The sequence below is a fragment of the Desmodus rotundus genome, chromosome 12, assembly GCF_022682495.2.
Source record: "Desmodus rotundus isolate HL8 chromosome 12, HLdesRot8A.1, whole genome shotgun sequence".
Lineage (NCBI taxonomy): Eukaryota > Metazoa > Chordata > Mammalia > Chiroptera > Phyllostomidae > Desmodus > Desmodus rotundus.
This window is the reverse complement of record NC_071398.1, coordinates 47773714-47792732: the sequence shown is the minus strand read 5'-3', so window position 1 is coordinate 47792732 and position 19019 is coordinate 47773714. Positions and strand designations below refer to the sequence as shown.

Here is a 19019-nt window from a genome sequence, read left to right as displayed (position 1 = left end):
TAAGGGATTGAGAAAATGTTCTAGATATTGGCAGTTTTGCACTTTATACATTAGAATCAAAGAAGACATTGGGGGTTACAAAAATCCATTGGTGATAGATTAGGGAGGTGGAGAAAGCAAACTGGGGAAATCTCTGGGACTCAATAAAAAGTAAAATGAATAATAACATACTTGGTTTACATAAGCAGGTATAGAACTAACAGTTAACAACACAATAATAATAACAATGAGGGGTTCTGTGGCTCTGCTGGGAGCTTGTGCCCTGAGGGGTGTGGAAAAAAGGAAATTACCCTGACATTCCAAAAGTATGCTATCCTAGATGCAAAAAGACAATGGACAGCCTCAGTTAAGGTAGAGACTGACCTTTGTCAAGGAAGATACTTGTTTAGTACAGAATGTATTCCATGGCTACCTTTCAGTAAAAAAGTTGTAATTTCAAATCATTCTATATGGTTACTTTCAGCTTCTTTGTTTGTAAGAGCTCCCCTGAGTTGGCCCCTTTCTCCTCCACACTTGGGAGTCAAACCTATGGGTTGAGGAGAATATTCAATGAGTGGTGCATTTTCTCTGAGACCTGATGATACAGTGCTCCTGATCACAATTCCCACGGTACTGCTGGTGTCCATTGCAAGTATTGCTTGCTCTCCTGCAAGTATTCATCCTTCAGGCCAACAAAGCCTTAGGTTCTAAATGTGGTGAAAGTGTTCCTTTATTCTGTGGAGTTTAAGAGAAGTGATTGAAAAAAAAAAAAAAAGAAAAGAAAAAGTTGAGGGAAATGACATGTAGTTGCAGAATTTTTCCTTCTTCTCCTTTTCCTTCTGTTTGGTGGGTTTAATAATAATTAAACTGATATAACACACATTAACAGGGGAAAAACAGTTAAAAATTAATAATATATATACCTCCTGGGTACATGTAAGCAACCCTGGAAAATAGAGTAACAGGCTAAAATAGTTGTACCATTACCTAAAATACTACCTTCACTTAAAGTCAAAAGATGGTGGTAGTGAAAAGTCCACTAGGGGAGGCTACCAGGAAAAGCAGGTTGTTATGCAGCTGTGAATCCTGCGTCCTACACGGATATTTATTACAGCTGGTGTGGTATAGTGAAGAAATCACCCTCACAGATGAGATTATCCTTACAGATGTAAATGTCCTTCACAAGGGATAACTTCTACTAGGCTTTCAGAGCTCCTCCCAGGGCTACAGTTTCTTTAAATTAACCAGCCTAAAATAAACAATATCGAAAAAAGGCATATTTTTCGAGTGGTAAACTGCTCCTCCTGATACTTAAAAAATTATACATTTAAAAGAGAAAATTCTCTCCCAGAAATGAGTAACAGATTTTTTCACTTATACAGCTGGCTAGAACTGCATCACATCCCTAAGCTCATTTCGTAGTAATTAAATCCCTAGCAATGGAACCTGAAACGACCACAGTTGATTAAGACAAACCAGACCTTAGTAACACACTGGAATAGGGGTCACTTTGCCAGAGTAATGAATAGCAAATAAAATGGAGATTCCGTTACCGAAGAAAAATGTTATGAATGTGTGTCAGCCAAATAAGCAACAGAATCCGCTGCTGCATATAGAGGTGAGTGCAAGTGTTGGGAAACATTTTCTGAAAGATAAACATTTTCGACATTGCCGACCAAAAAGGTCGGTGTTACGACGACCCAATTCTGTCTTTGGAACGAGAAAGGTGCCATAGAAGATACAGGACAAAGGGGCCTTGCTGGTTTAGGCCCTGGGTCTCTAGTAAGTAAATTTCCGGAATTAAAGGTTTAAAAACATGGTCTGGAAATGGTACCCTGGTACCTAACACCTTCTGTCCCAGCAAGCAGCCGAGGTCAAGTTAAATCAAACACTAGGATCTCACGCCTCCAAAATTCACCATCACAAGCCTCTCTGCATCAAAGACACTCCTCACCTTTTTATTAATCGTTAATCAGGGCCAGACATCCCAATGCGATGACCACCCACGCCAGCCCTAACATCACTGAGAGGTGTATTAAACCCCCAATCTGAACCTGACACCGCGATCGTCCTAAGTGCCACGTGCACCCCTACAACTGGGATGACCTGCAGAACCCCACACGCTGACGGTCGGGAAAAGGACGTTATCTCTACAGGCTCTTAATCAGTGCACGGACCCCCAGGACACACCAACCACAGACAGACAGGTCTGGTTCCCCTTAACTAGCTCCACCCGGCACCTAACACCTTTTACCCTCCCCCTCATACCCCAATGATGATTCCACGCTCCACACTACACCTCGTCCACACGTCACCCTGTGAGAAACAAAACTTCCGCTGTAACGAAAAACTTCTGGAGACAAAACTACACACTGACCTGACTCACCCACGCCCCGCCCCAGACCCACAGGGAGAGCACAAACGTTACAGTTGCGCGAACCGCTTCCACTTCTGCGCAGTCCGCCTCTTGGCCTACGGCAGCCGACGAGGATCTTAGTCTTTTGAAGAAATGAAGCAAACGCTTTTTGGTATTCATTAGCGGTATGTCCGTGCCCATCTCGCGGTGCCACCATGGGGGCCGCCACGTTGGGACACCTGAGGGCCATGCAGAAAACAGAGCTGAGGCTTTGGGGCCAGTACCTGGGGATGGAGAAAGGGTGAGAATCTATTAAGTTATCCCATTTTCTGGCACTTCGACTCTTGCAAAAAACCAAAGTGGGTAAATTTTCAGAGCTTCACGATGCAAACATGTTGCAACCTAAGTTGCTTTCAGCAGGCTAGGGAGAGAAATGCTAGAGCTGTGAGGTATAGTCTCCACTTTACATATACATTAAAAAAAAAAAAAGTTTCCAAAAGGACAATTAGTTCAGGTGTCTGTATAGCAGAGGAGGAGGCACTTCTAGGAAGAGACACAATACTTTTGGTAGAGGGACACCCACAAGTAGTGTAACCAGACCCCTGTCTGCCTCAGGCCAGCCTATAGAGTGTGGGTTCTTGACATTGTGTAGGAAAGATTTCAAAACACAAGTCCCATTGCAAGTGTTTGTGAAAGCTGGGGAGAGTGAAACAAAGGACTTAGGGTAAAAGAAGTAACAGGAGAGAGCCTAGTGTTGCTCTGGTTCCGTTTCCTAAAAACTTAAGAGGAAAGAAATGAGCCAAGGAGGGGCTGCTGTTAGCTCACTGGGAAATCAAGAAAAAGAAGGCATTGGAGTCAGGACGTGGAGATAGTCGAGCTGCCGCGGCCCACTATCCCTGGCTGTTAAGTCTAGTGGGACCTTTAGAAGGAAAATATTTTACTTGAGCTCAAAAGGGGCATGGGGCGAACTCTTGAATGAGCCAGCCCTGAGTCTTTTTTATCTCTTCGGTGGGTGAGTTTAGGGGAGGGTTTCAGCAGAATATTCATCAGCTTTCCAGGTGCATTTTTGGTACACTGATGTACTAAAATGAGCACACATGGGAATTTGGGATTATTCTTTGGTCTGCTATATTGTTTTATCTTGTGTCTGTCGGACTTTTAATGGAGTTTTTGTTATTTGTTCCTCTGACTTTATCCTTGGGTTTGTTGCCCACCAATGTCATTGAGGGTCTCTGCTCTCTATTTTCCCAGGCCAGGGAAATGTAAGCTATGTATTCTTTCTTTGGGAAGGGGAGGTATAAACAATTGGTTTGGCCAAAAATTTCGTTTAGTTTTCTCCGTACAATGGCTCTAGTAGTGTTTAGTTGTCTTTAACATCACTAGAAACAATTTTGTTAGATCGTATTGTGACAGTGCACAGTAAAAAAATCACAATTGATGAGTTTTTGTGCAGCCATTATAATATTGCAGATGGAAGAAGATACACAACATTTTTGACATATTATGCTTTATTATTTCAATAAAGGTAAAAACACAACAAACAAAAAAGATTTGTGCAATGAATGGAGAAGGTGCTATGACTGATCAAATGTGTCAAAAGTGGTTTGCGAAGTTTCTTCCTACTATTGACATTTTGGCCAAATAATTCCTTGCTGTAGGGCTATCTTATGCATTGGAAGATGTTTAGCAGCACCCCTGGCCTCTACCAACTAGAAGCCAATAGCGGAATATAGCTGACATACTCAAAATATCCAAATCTATAAATTTACTAGTGAAAATGAAAAATGTATCTTTTATTATGTAGAAAAAACCAAACAGACTTTTTGGCCAACCCAATATTTGCTTTCAAGTGTCCCTGGTTAGGAGAGATACTTCTTGAGATTTACCGGCTGACTGTAAGTTGCTCAAACTGTTTGGCCTTGTTTAATTTTCTTATGTCAGTTTCCCCATTCCACCTACCCTGAAACTTTCCTAGCTTCTTCTGACTGGATTCCCAGTCAGAGCACATGCCTGGGTTGCAGGCCAGGTCCCCAGAAGGGGGTTGCACAAGAGGCAACCACACATTGATATTTCTCTCCCCCTCTTTTTCTTTTCCTTCCCTGCTATCTAAAAATTAATAAATAAAATCTTTTTAAAATATCAGTCTAAGGATGTTGAAATATAATCCAAAATTTGAAAAACATTAAAAAGAAGCAATATAATACAGGAGTTAAAGAAAATCTTAATACCAGAAATATAGCAATCTCCTGTAAATGAACATAATCTCCAGCACCCTGAAACTGGCACCATGATCACAGGAGCAGTCTGACACTGTCGGTGAACTAGTGGCGGGGGAAGTCTGTACAGTGATTCTTGTCCATGAAATATCTTCCACACTAAGTCAAACCTCTCTCCACCCTCCCTTTACTGAGAGATCTTAAAATTTTCAGGATCCACATGCCTGTCACTCCTGAGTGCTGTCAGCTTATGTTTCCATATCATCTACCACCCAACAATTTTTGAAAAAAACTTTTCTCTTTCAATTTTTGGCTACTCCTTCAATAAAGCTATTGGACACACCCGGTTATGATCACATTTCTTTATTCACCGCTGTGTATCACAGACCCGGATAAACCTCTGAAGCAGTGAAGTAATTACTAATGGATTAGTAAAGCAATAAAATGTAATACCACAGCTATTTTTCCACAATTCTAATTTTTTCTGCTCACACCTTACAATATCTTTCTCACCTCACTTATTTCCCCTAAAATTCTAATGAATAAAAAATACACTTGTAGAAACAAAAATTTTATGATAGCCACATTTCCAGCACAGCTGTACTTCACATAAATTCTTTCACCTCTTGAGACTTACCTAATCTCAGCCTTCAGAGCCTTTTGTCTTGCCTAGATGGATATGAGCAGGAATGTAAGTTTGGAAAAAACCACTGTTAATTTCTGCACCACACTGTCCCCATGGAGACAGAGATACCTTGAGACACAACATAAAAGTTGTTCATGTCTTTGTGCTTGTAGGTCCTAAAACTGTGCATAAGCTATCGCACACAGAGGACCCAAGATTAAAGACAACTTCGGAAAAAGGCCTTGATTATTTTTCAAATGAATGGAGATTAGCTTGGCAGTTCTTGTATTGGTGACTTGGACACTCAAAAATTATCGCTGTTATAAAAAAAGAAAAGTATGTCCCAAAAGGCTGTCCTTCTGCAAGCTGACAGTAGAACTCAGGCAATTTTCTCTGGGCCAAAAGTCAGTGAAGTCTGTGCCAACTAGTAGGAGTGGAGGGAATAAAGCCCTCAAAAGTTAGGCTACTCCTAATTTTCTTCCACAAATCAGAGAACGGTTACCTTCTCTGAGCACATTACAATGACAAATCATGAATCTCTGGGAACCCTTACAGGTGCTACAGGTAAAATATCTTCAGCACAGAAACTTGCAGTGACATGAATCTGGAAAGAGACCTGGGTAATGAGGAAAGTACATCATGGACACACATTCTTCCTATATGAAAAAAAATTTATGGGGAAGTGCCCTACTGTTTATGTTTGGTCATATGATATTTGTCACTCAAACGAACTTTGAAGAGTTCGCCTACAGCACTGGCTGGTGTGGCTCAGTGGACTGAGAGCTGACCTGCAAACGAAAGGGTTGCTTGTTCAATTCCCAGTCAGGACACATGCCTGGGTTCTGGGCCACATGTCTGGTAGGGGGTGCTTGAGAAGCAACCACACATTGATGTTTCTCTCTTTCTCCCTTCCTTCCCCCTCTCTAAAAATAAATAAATAAAATCTTTTTAAAAAATCCCTACAGTTTGAACACATACACACAAAAATCCCTTTACATTTCATAACATTTAAGACCTTCTCCCCATGTGCTCTTATGTGTGGAAGATTAGAATTTTAGCTAAAAGATGCCACACATTAACTGTATTTATAAGGCTTTTGTACTGTGTGAACTCTCTGATGATAACGAAGGCCAGTGCTATAGGTAAAAGATTTCCCACATTCACTGCACTCATAAGGTCTTTCTCCTGTGTTAACTCTCTCATGATAACGGAGGCCAGTGCTACGGCTAAAAGATTTGCCACATTTACTGCACTCATGAGGCTTCTCTCCAGTATGAACTCTCTGGTGACGATGAAGTTGGTTTTGGATGAAGGATTTCCCACATTCACTGCACTCATAAGGCCTTTCTCCTGTGTGAAGTCTCTGATGTATTTGAAGGGAATCGTTCCTGGTGAAAGACTTCCCACATTCACTGCATTCATAAGGCCTTTCCCCAGTGTGAAGTCTCTGATGACAATAAAGGTTATAGATTCTTTTAAAACATTTCCCACATGTACTGCATTGATAGGGCCTTTCACCAGTGTGTACTGTCTGATGACAACGAAGTTCATTCTTTCGGATGAAAGATTTCTCACATTCACTGCACTGATACAGCCCTTCTCCAGTAGGAACTTCCCGATGTACATAATGGGAATGATTCCTAGTAAAAGATTTTCCACATTCATTGCACTGATATAGCCTTTGCCCAGCCTTAACTCTCTGATAACAAAAACTAGGAATTCCGGTAAAATACTTCCCACAATCATGGCACACAAACCACTTTCTTCCAGCAGAAATGCCCTTTTTCTGAACATATGCGTAGTTGCATCCAACGGCTTTTTCACATTCATTCAGGGTTTCATAATTTTTTTGTTCAATAATCACTTGAGACATCGAGATTTCATCCGGCCTTTCCCTGGTGTGAGTAACCTCTTGATGGAGTTGTTCTGACTTGGTAGGGATGTCCAATCCAACCCCCCTACAGGTAAAAAGCTCCTGGGACACATTATAATTCCAATCCTTAGTGAGTAACATCCTGTCCACATCACTTACGAAGGGCTTCTCTCTCACGTGGCAGACCTGTTGCTGGTGACACTTTGTACTGAAATAAAATTGTTTTGCACATGCCCCACACCTCAACAGTTTCTGGCTGTGTTGTGTTTCCTGATGCTCAGTCAAGTGGAAAATATGTCTCAAGACGGGCCCACAACTCTCACAGGGGTGGCTCTTCTGGGAAGGCAAAGCTACCTTGAGATTCTTTGCCTCTGAAACTCTAACAGGAACATTCTGTTCAATCGGTGCTTCCACGTCTTCTGCTCCACAAAAGCAACCTGAATAAAAGGAAATGCTGGTGAAACATATGTTGACCTTATAAAAAAAGAATATCCTCATCACACATGGCAATCTGTCACAGCTAGGGATGCTTCTAAAACCGTTTTCAATACAAGTGAGTTAGACACTGAAGAAATGGCTGTTATACTTTAGTTGGCCCCAAAGGTCAGTCAGTGGTGGTGACCTCACCAAGGAGGTGACACAAGTATAGGATGAAACACAAGGAAGAGAGACTGGGTCTACTAGTGGTTCTTCCACAAATGGCTTCCTATAGGACCTTCCAACTGATGATGTAAGGGTGTGTAGAATAATTTGAATGAACTCAGACACATCAACATCAATTGTACTAGAGCATAAATATGTAACTTAGAACCGAGTAGTTGACAAAGTGTCAACAATAAACAAGAATAAGTAGGATGGGGAGTGCCTGGCAATGGTAACAAAATAGGTCCCTAGTTATGACTTTAGCAAAGCCCATGCCTCAAACCTTCTCCAACGGCCCTTCAACAAGGCACAATTGCCTGTGGGTCCACTCTGCCATGGATGGAATCACGTTTCTTTTGGGTTGCACAAATGATTCTTCCCCTTAAATCCCAACTGAGCCATTACAGATGATATAAATTATAAGAGAAAAAACTGAAGAGGTGGGTGGCCAGCAGTGGGGTAGAACATCAAAGCACAAAAGATACCACAGAAAAAAGATCTTTGTGACTGACTTTAAGAAGATGGCTGATTAAGAAGTACTAGAATTCTCCCTTCTTTCAGAACAAGTAAACAGCTATCCACACACAGAATCACTCATGGAAGAATGGAATAAAAATCCAATTAAGACTAATAAAAAAATCAGTCCTGAAGGTGACTCAGTTGGTTAGTGTGTCATCCTGACACGCCAACATTGCAGGTTAGATCTCCAGTCAGGGCACATATAAGAAGCAACCAATGAATGCATAAATAAGTGAAACAACAAAGTGGTGATTTTTTTCTCTTTCTCCCTTCCTTTTCCTTGTCCCTATAAAATCAATGAACAAGCAAACAAACAAATCAAAAGGCAAGCATCAAAGCAAAAGTGCAAAAAACATAGAATCGTATAGAAAGGATGACTAGAAGATGGGTTAGCAAACACGTTTGAAGATAGCTACAGTCAAAAGCAAGGGTCAGCGTTACCTTTTGCAATCACCGTAATTGCTCTAAGGTTGAACTCAGTGGACTGTTCTGTGAAAAACAATAGACATTTTTGGTTTAAGAATGGAAGAAGCCCCTGCAACATCTGTGAACTTCCCACAGTTTACACATCAGGGGTCCCTGCAGAGTTTCTCAGAATGAAATACAGAATCTCAAATCCTTTTGTCTACAATCTAGTCTAAGAAGAACACAAAATCAGCATTTCCCCAGCCGTGTTTGTTGCAGACTCTCCAAAATCCTCGACTGTCATTGAAAGGAAATGCTGCCTAAGCAACTGTGTACTAGTACATTTTTTGTTATTCTGACATCAGCTCATTCAGCATCAAGGAGAGTAGGCTGCTGGGGCTTGTCTCAAGACTGAAACACAACACAGACTCAGCCAACCCATAAATCCACATATAGATTAATCTATTTCTGTAGCCAGAATGGGTCCATAAAAGTGAAAGGAGTTACTGCTTCATCAGATGCACAGACATCAATACAGGATTAAAAGAAATACTAAAAACAAGGACAATATCAAGAGAACATAATAATTTTCCAATAATCAATACCAAACAAATAGATATCAATGCCTGAAAAGGCCAAAGTAACTTCTAGAAGATCAAATAAAAAAATACTACATAGAAACTCGATTACACAGGGAAGTAGTATTCTTACTAGTAAAGGTGAGAATGAATTTAAATTCACTATACTGTAGCACTGGACTGGTGAAATGTACATTATATAACTATAATTAAAGTTTAAAGTTAAAGCTAGTAAAAATAATAAAGCTAACATTCTGTACCTTATTAGATGCACAATAATGAAAATATAAATTGTGACATTAAAAAATATAAAGGGATGTGTCATAGAGAGTCAAAAGGTAGAATTTTTTGGAACCAATGCAGGTGTTATCAGGATAAAATTAATTGTAAAGTGTATGAATTGTTTAATGTAAGTCTTTTTCAAATAACCAGCTAAAATGTTTGTAATAATTATACAAAAGAGAAAAGAATCAAATCATTATACAAACTCATCAAATCACAAAGGAAGACCTCAAGACAGGAAGACGAAGGAAAAAACTGCAATAGAAAGAAACCAATGAAGAAGTGGCTCCTTAAATAAAATCTCCAATGAAAAGACATATAGTGGCCCTGACTGGATGACTCAGTGGGTCGGGCATCCTTCCACAAACTGCAAAGTCACTGGTTGAATTCCCAGGCAAGGGGTCATGCCTGGTAGAGAGCCAGATTGCGAGGGTTGGGGTGTATGCAAGAGACCAGTGATTCTCTCCCTGTCTTTCTCCCTTCCGTCATCTTTCTTTAAAAATAAATAAATAAATAAAATCTTTTTTAAAAAGACACAGAACACTGAAGGGATTTTTTAAGAAGAAACACAATATATGCTATTTACAAGAGACAGTACACATTTAAGGACACAATCAGGCTGAAAATAAAGACATATAAAAAATATTCCGTGCAAATGAAACCAAAACACAGCAGCTGTAGATGAAATTCTATCAGGACAAAAAGACCACTTCAAAAACTGTCACAATTGAGTAAGGTCATGGCCAATTGAAAAGTAAGTCAATTCGTCAACAAGATAACAATTTTAAGTATCATGCACTAAACAACACAACAAACAAATATATTAAGTAAATAATATCAGATCTGAAGGCAGAAAAAGAAACCAAACATTAACTTTAATATTAACCCTTGAAAAACCCTTCAAGTAGATTATCCCATTCAAAAGAAATAAAGAATTATTGAAGATTGACTACAGCTTAGAGCAAATAATACAAATAGATATAAAAACAACATTCCATTCAATAGCAGCAAAGGATGCATTCTTCTCAAGCATGCATGAAACATTCTCCAGGTAGATTATATGTTAGGTCAAAAAATCAAGTCTCAAACTTTCAGAAAAAATCACATCAAGTTTCTTATTTGATGTTGATCACAATCTATGAATCTTGAAATCAATTTTAGTTCAAAAGTCAAAGAATAATCAAAGAAAGCTTGATTATTCACAAACATGCTGAGTCAGGGCACATGCCTGGGTTGTGAGCCAGGTCCCCATTTGGGGTCGTGCGAGAGGCAACCAATCAATGTATCTCTCACAAACATTGGCATTTCTCTCCCTCTCTTTCTCTCTCCCTTCCTCTCTCTCTAAAAACAAATAAATATAATCTTAAAAAAACCAAATATGATGACAACAAACTCACAGTTATGAACAACTAAAGCTAAAACAAAAGCAAAAACAAACTAAGCAGACAACTAGAACAGGAACAGAATCACAGAAATGGAGAATCACATAGAGGGTTATCAGTGGGGGAGTGGGAGGGGGAAAGAGGGAGAAAAGGTACAGAGAATAAGTAGCATAAATGGTAGGTAGAAAATAGACCGAGGGAGGTTAAAGGTTAAGAATAGTATAGGAAATGTAGAAGCCAAAAAACTTGTATGAAAGACCCATGGACATGAACTAAAGAGGGGGGAATGTGGGTGGGAGGGGATGTGCAGGGTAGAGGGGAATAAAGGGGATAAAATGGGACAACTGTAATAGCATAATCAATAAAATATATTAAAAATAAATAAATAAATACTGTTTAAAATGAGATAAGTTTTTTTTATTTCAATAAGAAAGAAATTGGAGCAGTAGACAGACTCAGATTACCTTGTGTGCCTGGCTCCAAGGAATTCAATGTTCCTTTTAGGCAGCAGAAAGTCACTATTTTTTAAGCAATAAAATAACATGACCATGTTTGGGGGGAAAAAAACAAATATGTTGAAATTAAACAAAACACTCCTGAACAATCAAGGCTAAAAGAAAAAAAAACAAAAACAAAAGGCAACTTTAAAAAAACCTCTAGATGTGGGGGAGGGGGAAAAACTCCAGAGGCAAAGTAAATAGAAACACAATATACCAAAGCTTATGAATAAAATGCATAAAGTGCAATTTAAGAAGAAATTTTATACTGATGTGTTTATACTGATGTTTTCTTTATACTTTAAGAGAAAAGATCTTGCTCTGGGTGGTGTAGTTAAGTGGATTGAGCATTGGCCTGTGAACTGAAAGGTCGCTGGTTCAATTCCCAGTTAGGGCACATGCATGGGTTGTGGGCCAGGTCACCAGTGGGAGTTACTCAAGAGGTAACCACACACTGATGTTTCTCTCCCTCTCTTTCTCCCTCCCTCCCCCTCTCCCTCACTAAAAATAATTTTTAAAAATCTGTCAAATTCCCACTATAAACTTCTGAAATTAATAAACAACTTCAGAGTCCTGCTGGGTAGGAGAGTTGGTAAGAGCATGATCCCAATGAGACAAGAATGTGAGTTCTACTCCCCATCAGGGAACATGCACAGGGCAGCCAATGAAGGCATACATGAGTGGAACTGTAGACCAATGTTTCTCTCTCTGTCTCTCTTCCTCTCTCTAAAATCAATAAATAAAAATTTGTAAAAATACATAAATAAATTGAGAAAATTTACAGGATACAACACCAACATACAAAACTCAGTTCCATTTCCACACACTAATAATAAATTCTTTGATAAAGAAATGAAGAGTCATGGCCAGGTGGCTCAATTGGTTGGAGCATTGTCCAAAACATACAAAAGGTTGTGGGTTTGATTCCAGGTCAGGGAACACAAGTGGTTGCTGGCTGGGTCCAAAGCTGGGGAGTATGTAGGAGGCAACCAAGCAATTTTTCTCTCTCATCCATGATTCTCTCTCTTTCTCTCTGTCCCCTTCTCCCTCTCATTCTAAAATCAATATACACTTCCTTGGGTCAGTATTACAAAGTAAATAAAGAAATGAAGAAGATAGTCAACTTTATAATAGCAACAAAAATGATAAAATACACAGGAATAAATTCAAACAAAAAAACAGTTGAAATGTCTGTACATTAAATATGAGAAAAAAAGTGATAAAAAAAAGGAAGACAAATAAATGCAAAGACCGCTGATGTTCTTGGATTTTAAAATATACTACCATTAAAATGTGTATACTACCCAAATCCGCCTACAGATGCAATGCAATTTTTATGATAATTCCAATGGCACTTTACACATAAAAAAGAACTTTGAAAGGCAGAGAACATCAAAAGACTTCAAAGAGTACAAGGAATCTTGTGCAAGAACAAACCTGGCGGCATTGGACTTCCAGACTTCAATCTGTTACAAAGCCAAAGCACCTAAATAGTGTGGTATCAAAATGAACACAGAAATATAGATAACAGAACAGACAACACAGAAATAAAGACAGGCACAGACATTAAACTAATCTTTGACAAAAAATGTAAGACATATAACAAAGAAAAGAGAGTTTCCTTAATAAATGGTGCTGGGAAAAATTGACATTCACATGTAAAACAACAAAACTGGAAACCACTGAAACGAATTAGCCCAAACTGCATGAGAAAATCAAATGTCACTCCTAAAACTTTAAATTCCTTCAAGACAACCTAGAGAAGAAGTTTTAAAGATTTGCTTTTTTTATAATCTATATAACTTTTAAAAAAGATTTTATTTGTTCTTTTCAAGAAAGCACAAGAGAGGAAAAAAGAAAGGGAGACACATCGATATGAGAGAAAAGCATCAATCTGCTGCCTCTGGCATGCCCACAACTGGAGCTCTGAACAGCAACACAGGCATGTGCCCTGACTGGGAATCCAACAGGTGACCTTTCCATTTACAGGACTGTGCTCAACTCACCACGCCACACCATCCAATGCTCTGTATTTGTCTTTTCAATGATCGTCTGAATGTGACAATAACCACGGGGCAATAAAGCAAATATAAACAATCCAGACTACAACAAATGAAAAAGCTTCTTTGCAAAAAAACAGCTATTAACATAGTGAAATGAAAAAGCAAACCTGATGATTGCGGCTCATTTGGTTGGGTGTCATCCTGCAAAACAAAAGGTCGCCTGTTTTCCTGGTAAGGTCAGAGGACTTGGTTGGGGGCTCAGTCCCCAACTGGGGTGGGAGAGAGGCTCAGGATCAATGTTTTCTCTCTCACTTGGCTGTTTCTCACTTTCTCCCTCCTCTCACCTCTAACTAAAAATAGAAATCAGTAACACCTACAAAAAATAATAGAAAAAAAAGTAAGCAATCTCAGGATGGAAGAAAATACTGGCTAACTATATTAAAATATGGCTTGGAGATAATGTATGTTCAGTTCAGGAAAAGTATCATAAATTTATTGATTTCCCAGTGACTAATAAAGTTATGTCAATACTATATGGCAGGCTATTAAAAAAGTAACACCTTAGTCTAAATAAAACTCCATATAACTTAATTAAAAATAACTCATCAGTAAATATTGATAACCAGCACCTGAGCCCGCTGAAACACTGGCAATAACAGCCTTGTTAAATGCAGGGTTGCCAAAAATACTGAAAAATTTTTAAAAATACAGTATCTGTGTAGCAAATGAGGCATGTACCATAAGTGAAAAAGAAATTAACGTATAAAATATACAATGGTTCAAAAGACTCAAATGTTCAAAAGACAATTCCCACACACACACAAGAAAAAAAACATATATTTAAAAAAATATATATGTAACTACTCACAAAGTGGAAAATCAAGCAGTGCTTACAGTGATGTGAGGAGAGAGCACCCCCTAGAAAGCAGGAGGCATAAGGAAAGGCAAAGCCTAGTCTTTATCCATGGCGAGAGAGAGGGTCTTACCCAGTGAGGATACTAGTTCAAAATTGCCCAGCATCACATCCAGGTACAGGCATCTATGATCTTCATCAAGCAGGCACCACTCTTCCCTGGAGAAGTATAGGGCAATGTCCGCAAAGGTCACACCAACCTGTCAGAATTGAGACAAATGAATGGAGGGCTGTCTGAAAACCACAATCCTACTCCTTACACATCCTCCCCACGATCAATTTCCTCCAGGGCTCCCCAGTTCAGTGCGGACACCAAGCCCTAATGCCAGGCCTGGCTGCTCTCTCACCACAATCCCATTCATTACTGTTCACACATTCAGCAGCAGCAGCAGCTTGCTTGGGAGTCGCAGGGGATGGCAGATCAATGCCATCTAAGCGATGGCCCATGACTGCAGGGTCCCGTCCTTCCTGCCAAACACTCCACTGAGTCTCCAAGATCATGTCTCCAAAGCACAGTCACCGTTATGCCCTCACACCAGGGCCCAGGACCATCACTTCACACTTTCCTAGTTGTGCACACCATTGTGGAATGTCTGCCTCCTTCACATCTTCGAATCCCAGGTTCACTCCCTCAGCTCTGCCACCTTTCTGCACCATAGCACAGGTATCCGTCTGGACTCACCCAAAAGCCAGGCATATGGCATCCACACAGTGCTTGGCAGGTTCCCGTGCGATCCAGCACAACCCCAGTTTCCTAACGGGTCCCACAGCCCGCCAAAGCCCCGAATGAGGCGCTTAAGTCCTCCCTGCCTGCCTTGTGATCTTTCCTTCAACAGTCACCACCGAGATCATCACGGGAAACTTAGATAAGAGTAACTCCGTCCACTCTGCACTGGATTTGCTGTGTCCTAAGAAAGCACAACACTCTCTCCAATGAGCCTTCCTGGAGGCTTCGGGTCCTGGGCGACAGGACATTCGTACACCTGGATGTTGGGTTCGCTGGGGTGAGGGGTCGGTGTGGGGGAGGTGTGAGGGGACTTGCACTTACCTCGGCCGGGCGTCTCAGCAAGGCCGCCAAAGGACGCCCGGGGAGAGGCTGGGCGGGAACGGAGGTAAGGGAGGACGCCCCCCGGCTTCACCGCCCCTGTCCCGGCCCTGGCGCGGCTCACACGGGGAGCGTCGCCGAGCTGCTTGCTATCGTGTGTGCTGTGTGGACCACGACTCTGGCGCCTTCCCCGCCCCGGCATCTCCACCAGCACCCAGCGATCTGGAGCTTTGGAGCATGAACTTCAGCGGGTTATGGCTGAAGCAAAATGCCCGCCACAGAAAGATTCCGGAAGTCCCGCCTCTGTCGGAACGTCCCAACGGAAATGTCTTTTCTGACCCGTCATTGGGTAGGCGCGGCGGTATCCCTCTCAGGGTATTATGGGTAATATGGGTCTGAGACTCCAAGGCTGTGATCAGAGGTTTTCCCACATCACTTCAGCAGAAAAGGCCAAGATCCGCCTCTTGGGGTGCTGGGGAATGACAGGTGGTTAGGCAAGTCACATCTTGAAAATGGCTAATGAAAGTTGTCATCCTTTCCTGGTGAAGGGGCGTGAGTCCATATTAATAAAAACACATTATCTGTGAGCCCAGTATAACGAGTCATAATAAAAGAGGTATGTCTGGATTACAGAGTCTGGAAAATGTTCTCACACAAATGACCTACTTACACCATCACATATGTATGTGACATATATAACACAAGGCTGTAGGATGAGCCTTTGAAAGAAAAAAGAACTAAGATTCACAATATAAACATTAAATGGAATTCTATTGTTCAGTTGTAATTTGAACATCAATTAAGATAAATTTTTTAAAGTGGGAGAATTGAATTCTGAGTTCAATTATTGTTAATTGTTATTGTTAATGTGTAAATCCTATTATATTTATCATAGTGAAAGAGAATTTGTCCTTTACAGACATATTTAAGACATCAGGTAAAATGATATTTCAGGCATTCTCAATGTGTTCAGATTACAAACATATTTATAAATCAAACTTAAGGTAAATGAAGTATGTATTTATAATGAATGTTTACCTATGTGTAGCTGAGTAAGTTTTAAAAATCACATGACTATTACAAATAGTTATGAGCATGCATATGTGCAATAAACAAATTCAATTATGATTAGGTAAAAGGCTTTTCCTATTTTAAATTCAAAGCAAATATGGCACTGAAATAGAAAGCAAAATTTGAAAAAACCTTTAAGTAATGTCATAGAAGAGTTGGGGAAAAAAATCTAAAAACTTCCCAGAAATCTTAGAAATCATGTTTAAATGAACATAATCTCTAGCATCCTGTAACTGGCACATAGGAATGGCCTGACACTGTTGGGAAACTGCTAGCATGAGAAGACCTTCCATCGTCTTCTTGTCCATGAAGCATCTTCCCCATTAAATCAAATCTCTTTTCCCTCCTTTGAATGTGTGTTCTTAAAGTCCTCAGGATCCACAGGCTCATCATTCCCCAGTGCTGGTCAGTTTACGTTTCCACATAACCTATCAGTAGCAATGTATTATAACATGGAAGATTTTCTTTTTGAATTATTGGCTGCTCCTTCAATAAAGCCTTTGAACAACCCTTGTTGTGACCACATTTCATTAATCGCTGCTGTATCACACACACCTAGTTCAGTCTCTGAAGCAGTGAGATAATTAGCAAACGATTATTAAAGCAATGAAACATAATGCCATGGTTACTTTTCCACAGTTCCAAGTTTGTCTCCTTCCACCTTCATATATCTTTCTCATCTCATTTTTCCCTTCATATTCGAATGAATAAAAAGAACTCACACTTTGTAGAAACAAGAATTTCATGGTAGCTAAGTCTGGAGTATAGCCATAGTTCAAGTAAATTCTCTCACCTCTTAGAACTCACTGTCCATTTATTAGCACATATTGAGACCTACCTCTTATCAGGTTTCAGAGCCTTTTGTCTTCTAGCTATTTTAAAAATGCTCATTTTAGGGGGAGGGAGTATAAGGATGTTAAATGGTAATAGAAAAACATGAATAAAATTTTTAAAAATATTTAAAGAGAAAAATTGTTTAGAGATTTCACATAATGTGATCAAAAGCTTTCAGAAAAGGAAAAATAAAGAGTGAAAGTAAATACTGAAGAGTGAAAAATTAAAAATGTTTATTTTAGTCCTGGCTGGTGTGGCTCAGTGGGTTGAGCGCTGGACTGTGAACCAGAAGCTACCTGAGTCAGTTCCCAGTCAGGGCACATGCCTGGGTTGTGGGTAGGATCTCTGGTTGGGAGCATGTGAGAGGCAACCGATTAATGTTTCTCTCACACATGTATGTTTCTCTCCCTCGCTTTCTCCCTCCCTTCTCCTCTCTCTAGAAATGAATAAATTTTAAACAAGTTCATTTTATAACTCAACTAATCAACATTCATACCTTTCTGCTATTTGCTCATTCTAATTTTTATGTCAGAAATAATCTTCAATCCCATGAAGACACTGTCATTGCATCAATAGGTGTAATGATCGTTTAGTGGCAAGGGGGTAAAATTCTGAATTTAAAAACTTTTCTGTCAGGTTCAGATGCCCACCTTCCCAACCTACACAGATGCTAACATTGCAGCCATCCTGGCACTGAATGTAAATTCGGTACATAGCCATTATTCCCAGGTCCATGCCATACTCTTAGATATTCGAAACTGACCAAGATAATTCAGTAGGAAATGTCATGTGCAAATACAGGTGAAACAATCATATATTCCTGTCAAAGAGAGATCTTTGAATCCAAAACAATTTTCTCAGGGTCAGATGCCCACTTTCAACTACTTCACAGATGACAACATTTAGCCATTTGGTAGCCAATGTGAATTTGCTATTCAACTATACTCAAGGACAGATATTCTACCCTGGCTGATTTGGCTATATGGGTTGAGTGGCTGCCTGAAAACTGAAAGGATGCTGGTTCAATTCCCAGTTAGGGAATTGACTGCTTTGGGAGCCAAGTCCCCAGTTGGGGGATGTGCAAGTGGCAGCCAATAGATGCTTCTGTCACACATTGATGTTTCTCTGCCTTTCTTTCTCTCTCCCTACCCCTCTCTCTAAAAATAAATAAATAAAACCTTTAAAAAATATGTTCTATTCTTAGAAAAATAAACCATATCTACAAAATGCATTAAGAAATTTTATGGAGGAAAAATATTTCCTGGGGGTTGGAACACAAATATTAAGAAATAATCAGGTGGGGTATATTCTGTAGAATGAAAAGACATGGTGCAACCACATCCCCTTGCACTGGGGCTGCCTAATGTCTACCCTCCATATTTCCTCCACACTTCTCTGGAGGACTCTTATTCTCATCACTGCGCAGACATACTGGACCTTCTGATGTTCATTTAATTGTTTTGCTACCCATGAAGTGAAGATAATGAAGACTATGAGTTTCATTCAGTACTTCAGGAAGCCATAGTGTCTTTTTAGTAATTGCTGGATATGCGTTTTTCACCATTTCAGGGCATGAATTAAAAAGTGGAATCTGTAGGAATATTTTAATAACATGTCTTTAATAAAGGCAGGTGTTAAATCTACCTGCTGGCTGTAGTGCAAGCGACATACTCTTCAAATATGTGCCCCCCAAAAATCTGTAAAATACAAATAGTGAGATATTCAGGCATGTAAAAAAATCTCAAAGCTAAAGAATAACATTGATGTTAGATATCAATGGGTGGCATTTGAATGGTGCC

At 39.9% G+C, this 19019-nt stretch overlaps 1 protein-coding gene across 1 annotated transcript; it reads right to left on the bottom strand.

The window, feature by feature from the left end:
* Nucleotides 1–3704: 3704 nt before the first annotated feature.
* LOC139440258 (zinc finger protein 211-like) lies at nt 3705–15583 on the bottom strand. The gene is made up of 3 exons (XM_071219834.1): nt 15319–15583; nt 14344–14470; nt 3705–7486 (listed from the first exon to the last, which is right to left on the bottom strand). The coding sequence occupies exons 2-3, from the start codon at nt 14375–14377 to the stop codon at nt 6252–6254; spliced, it is 1269 nt and encodes a 422-aa protein (XP_071075935.1). The 5' UTR covers nt 14378–14470; nt 15319–15583; the 3' UTR covers nt 3705–6251.
* Nucleotides 15584–19019: the final 3436 nt, after the last annotated feature.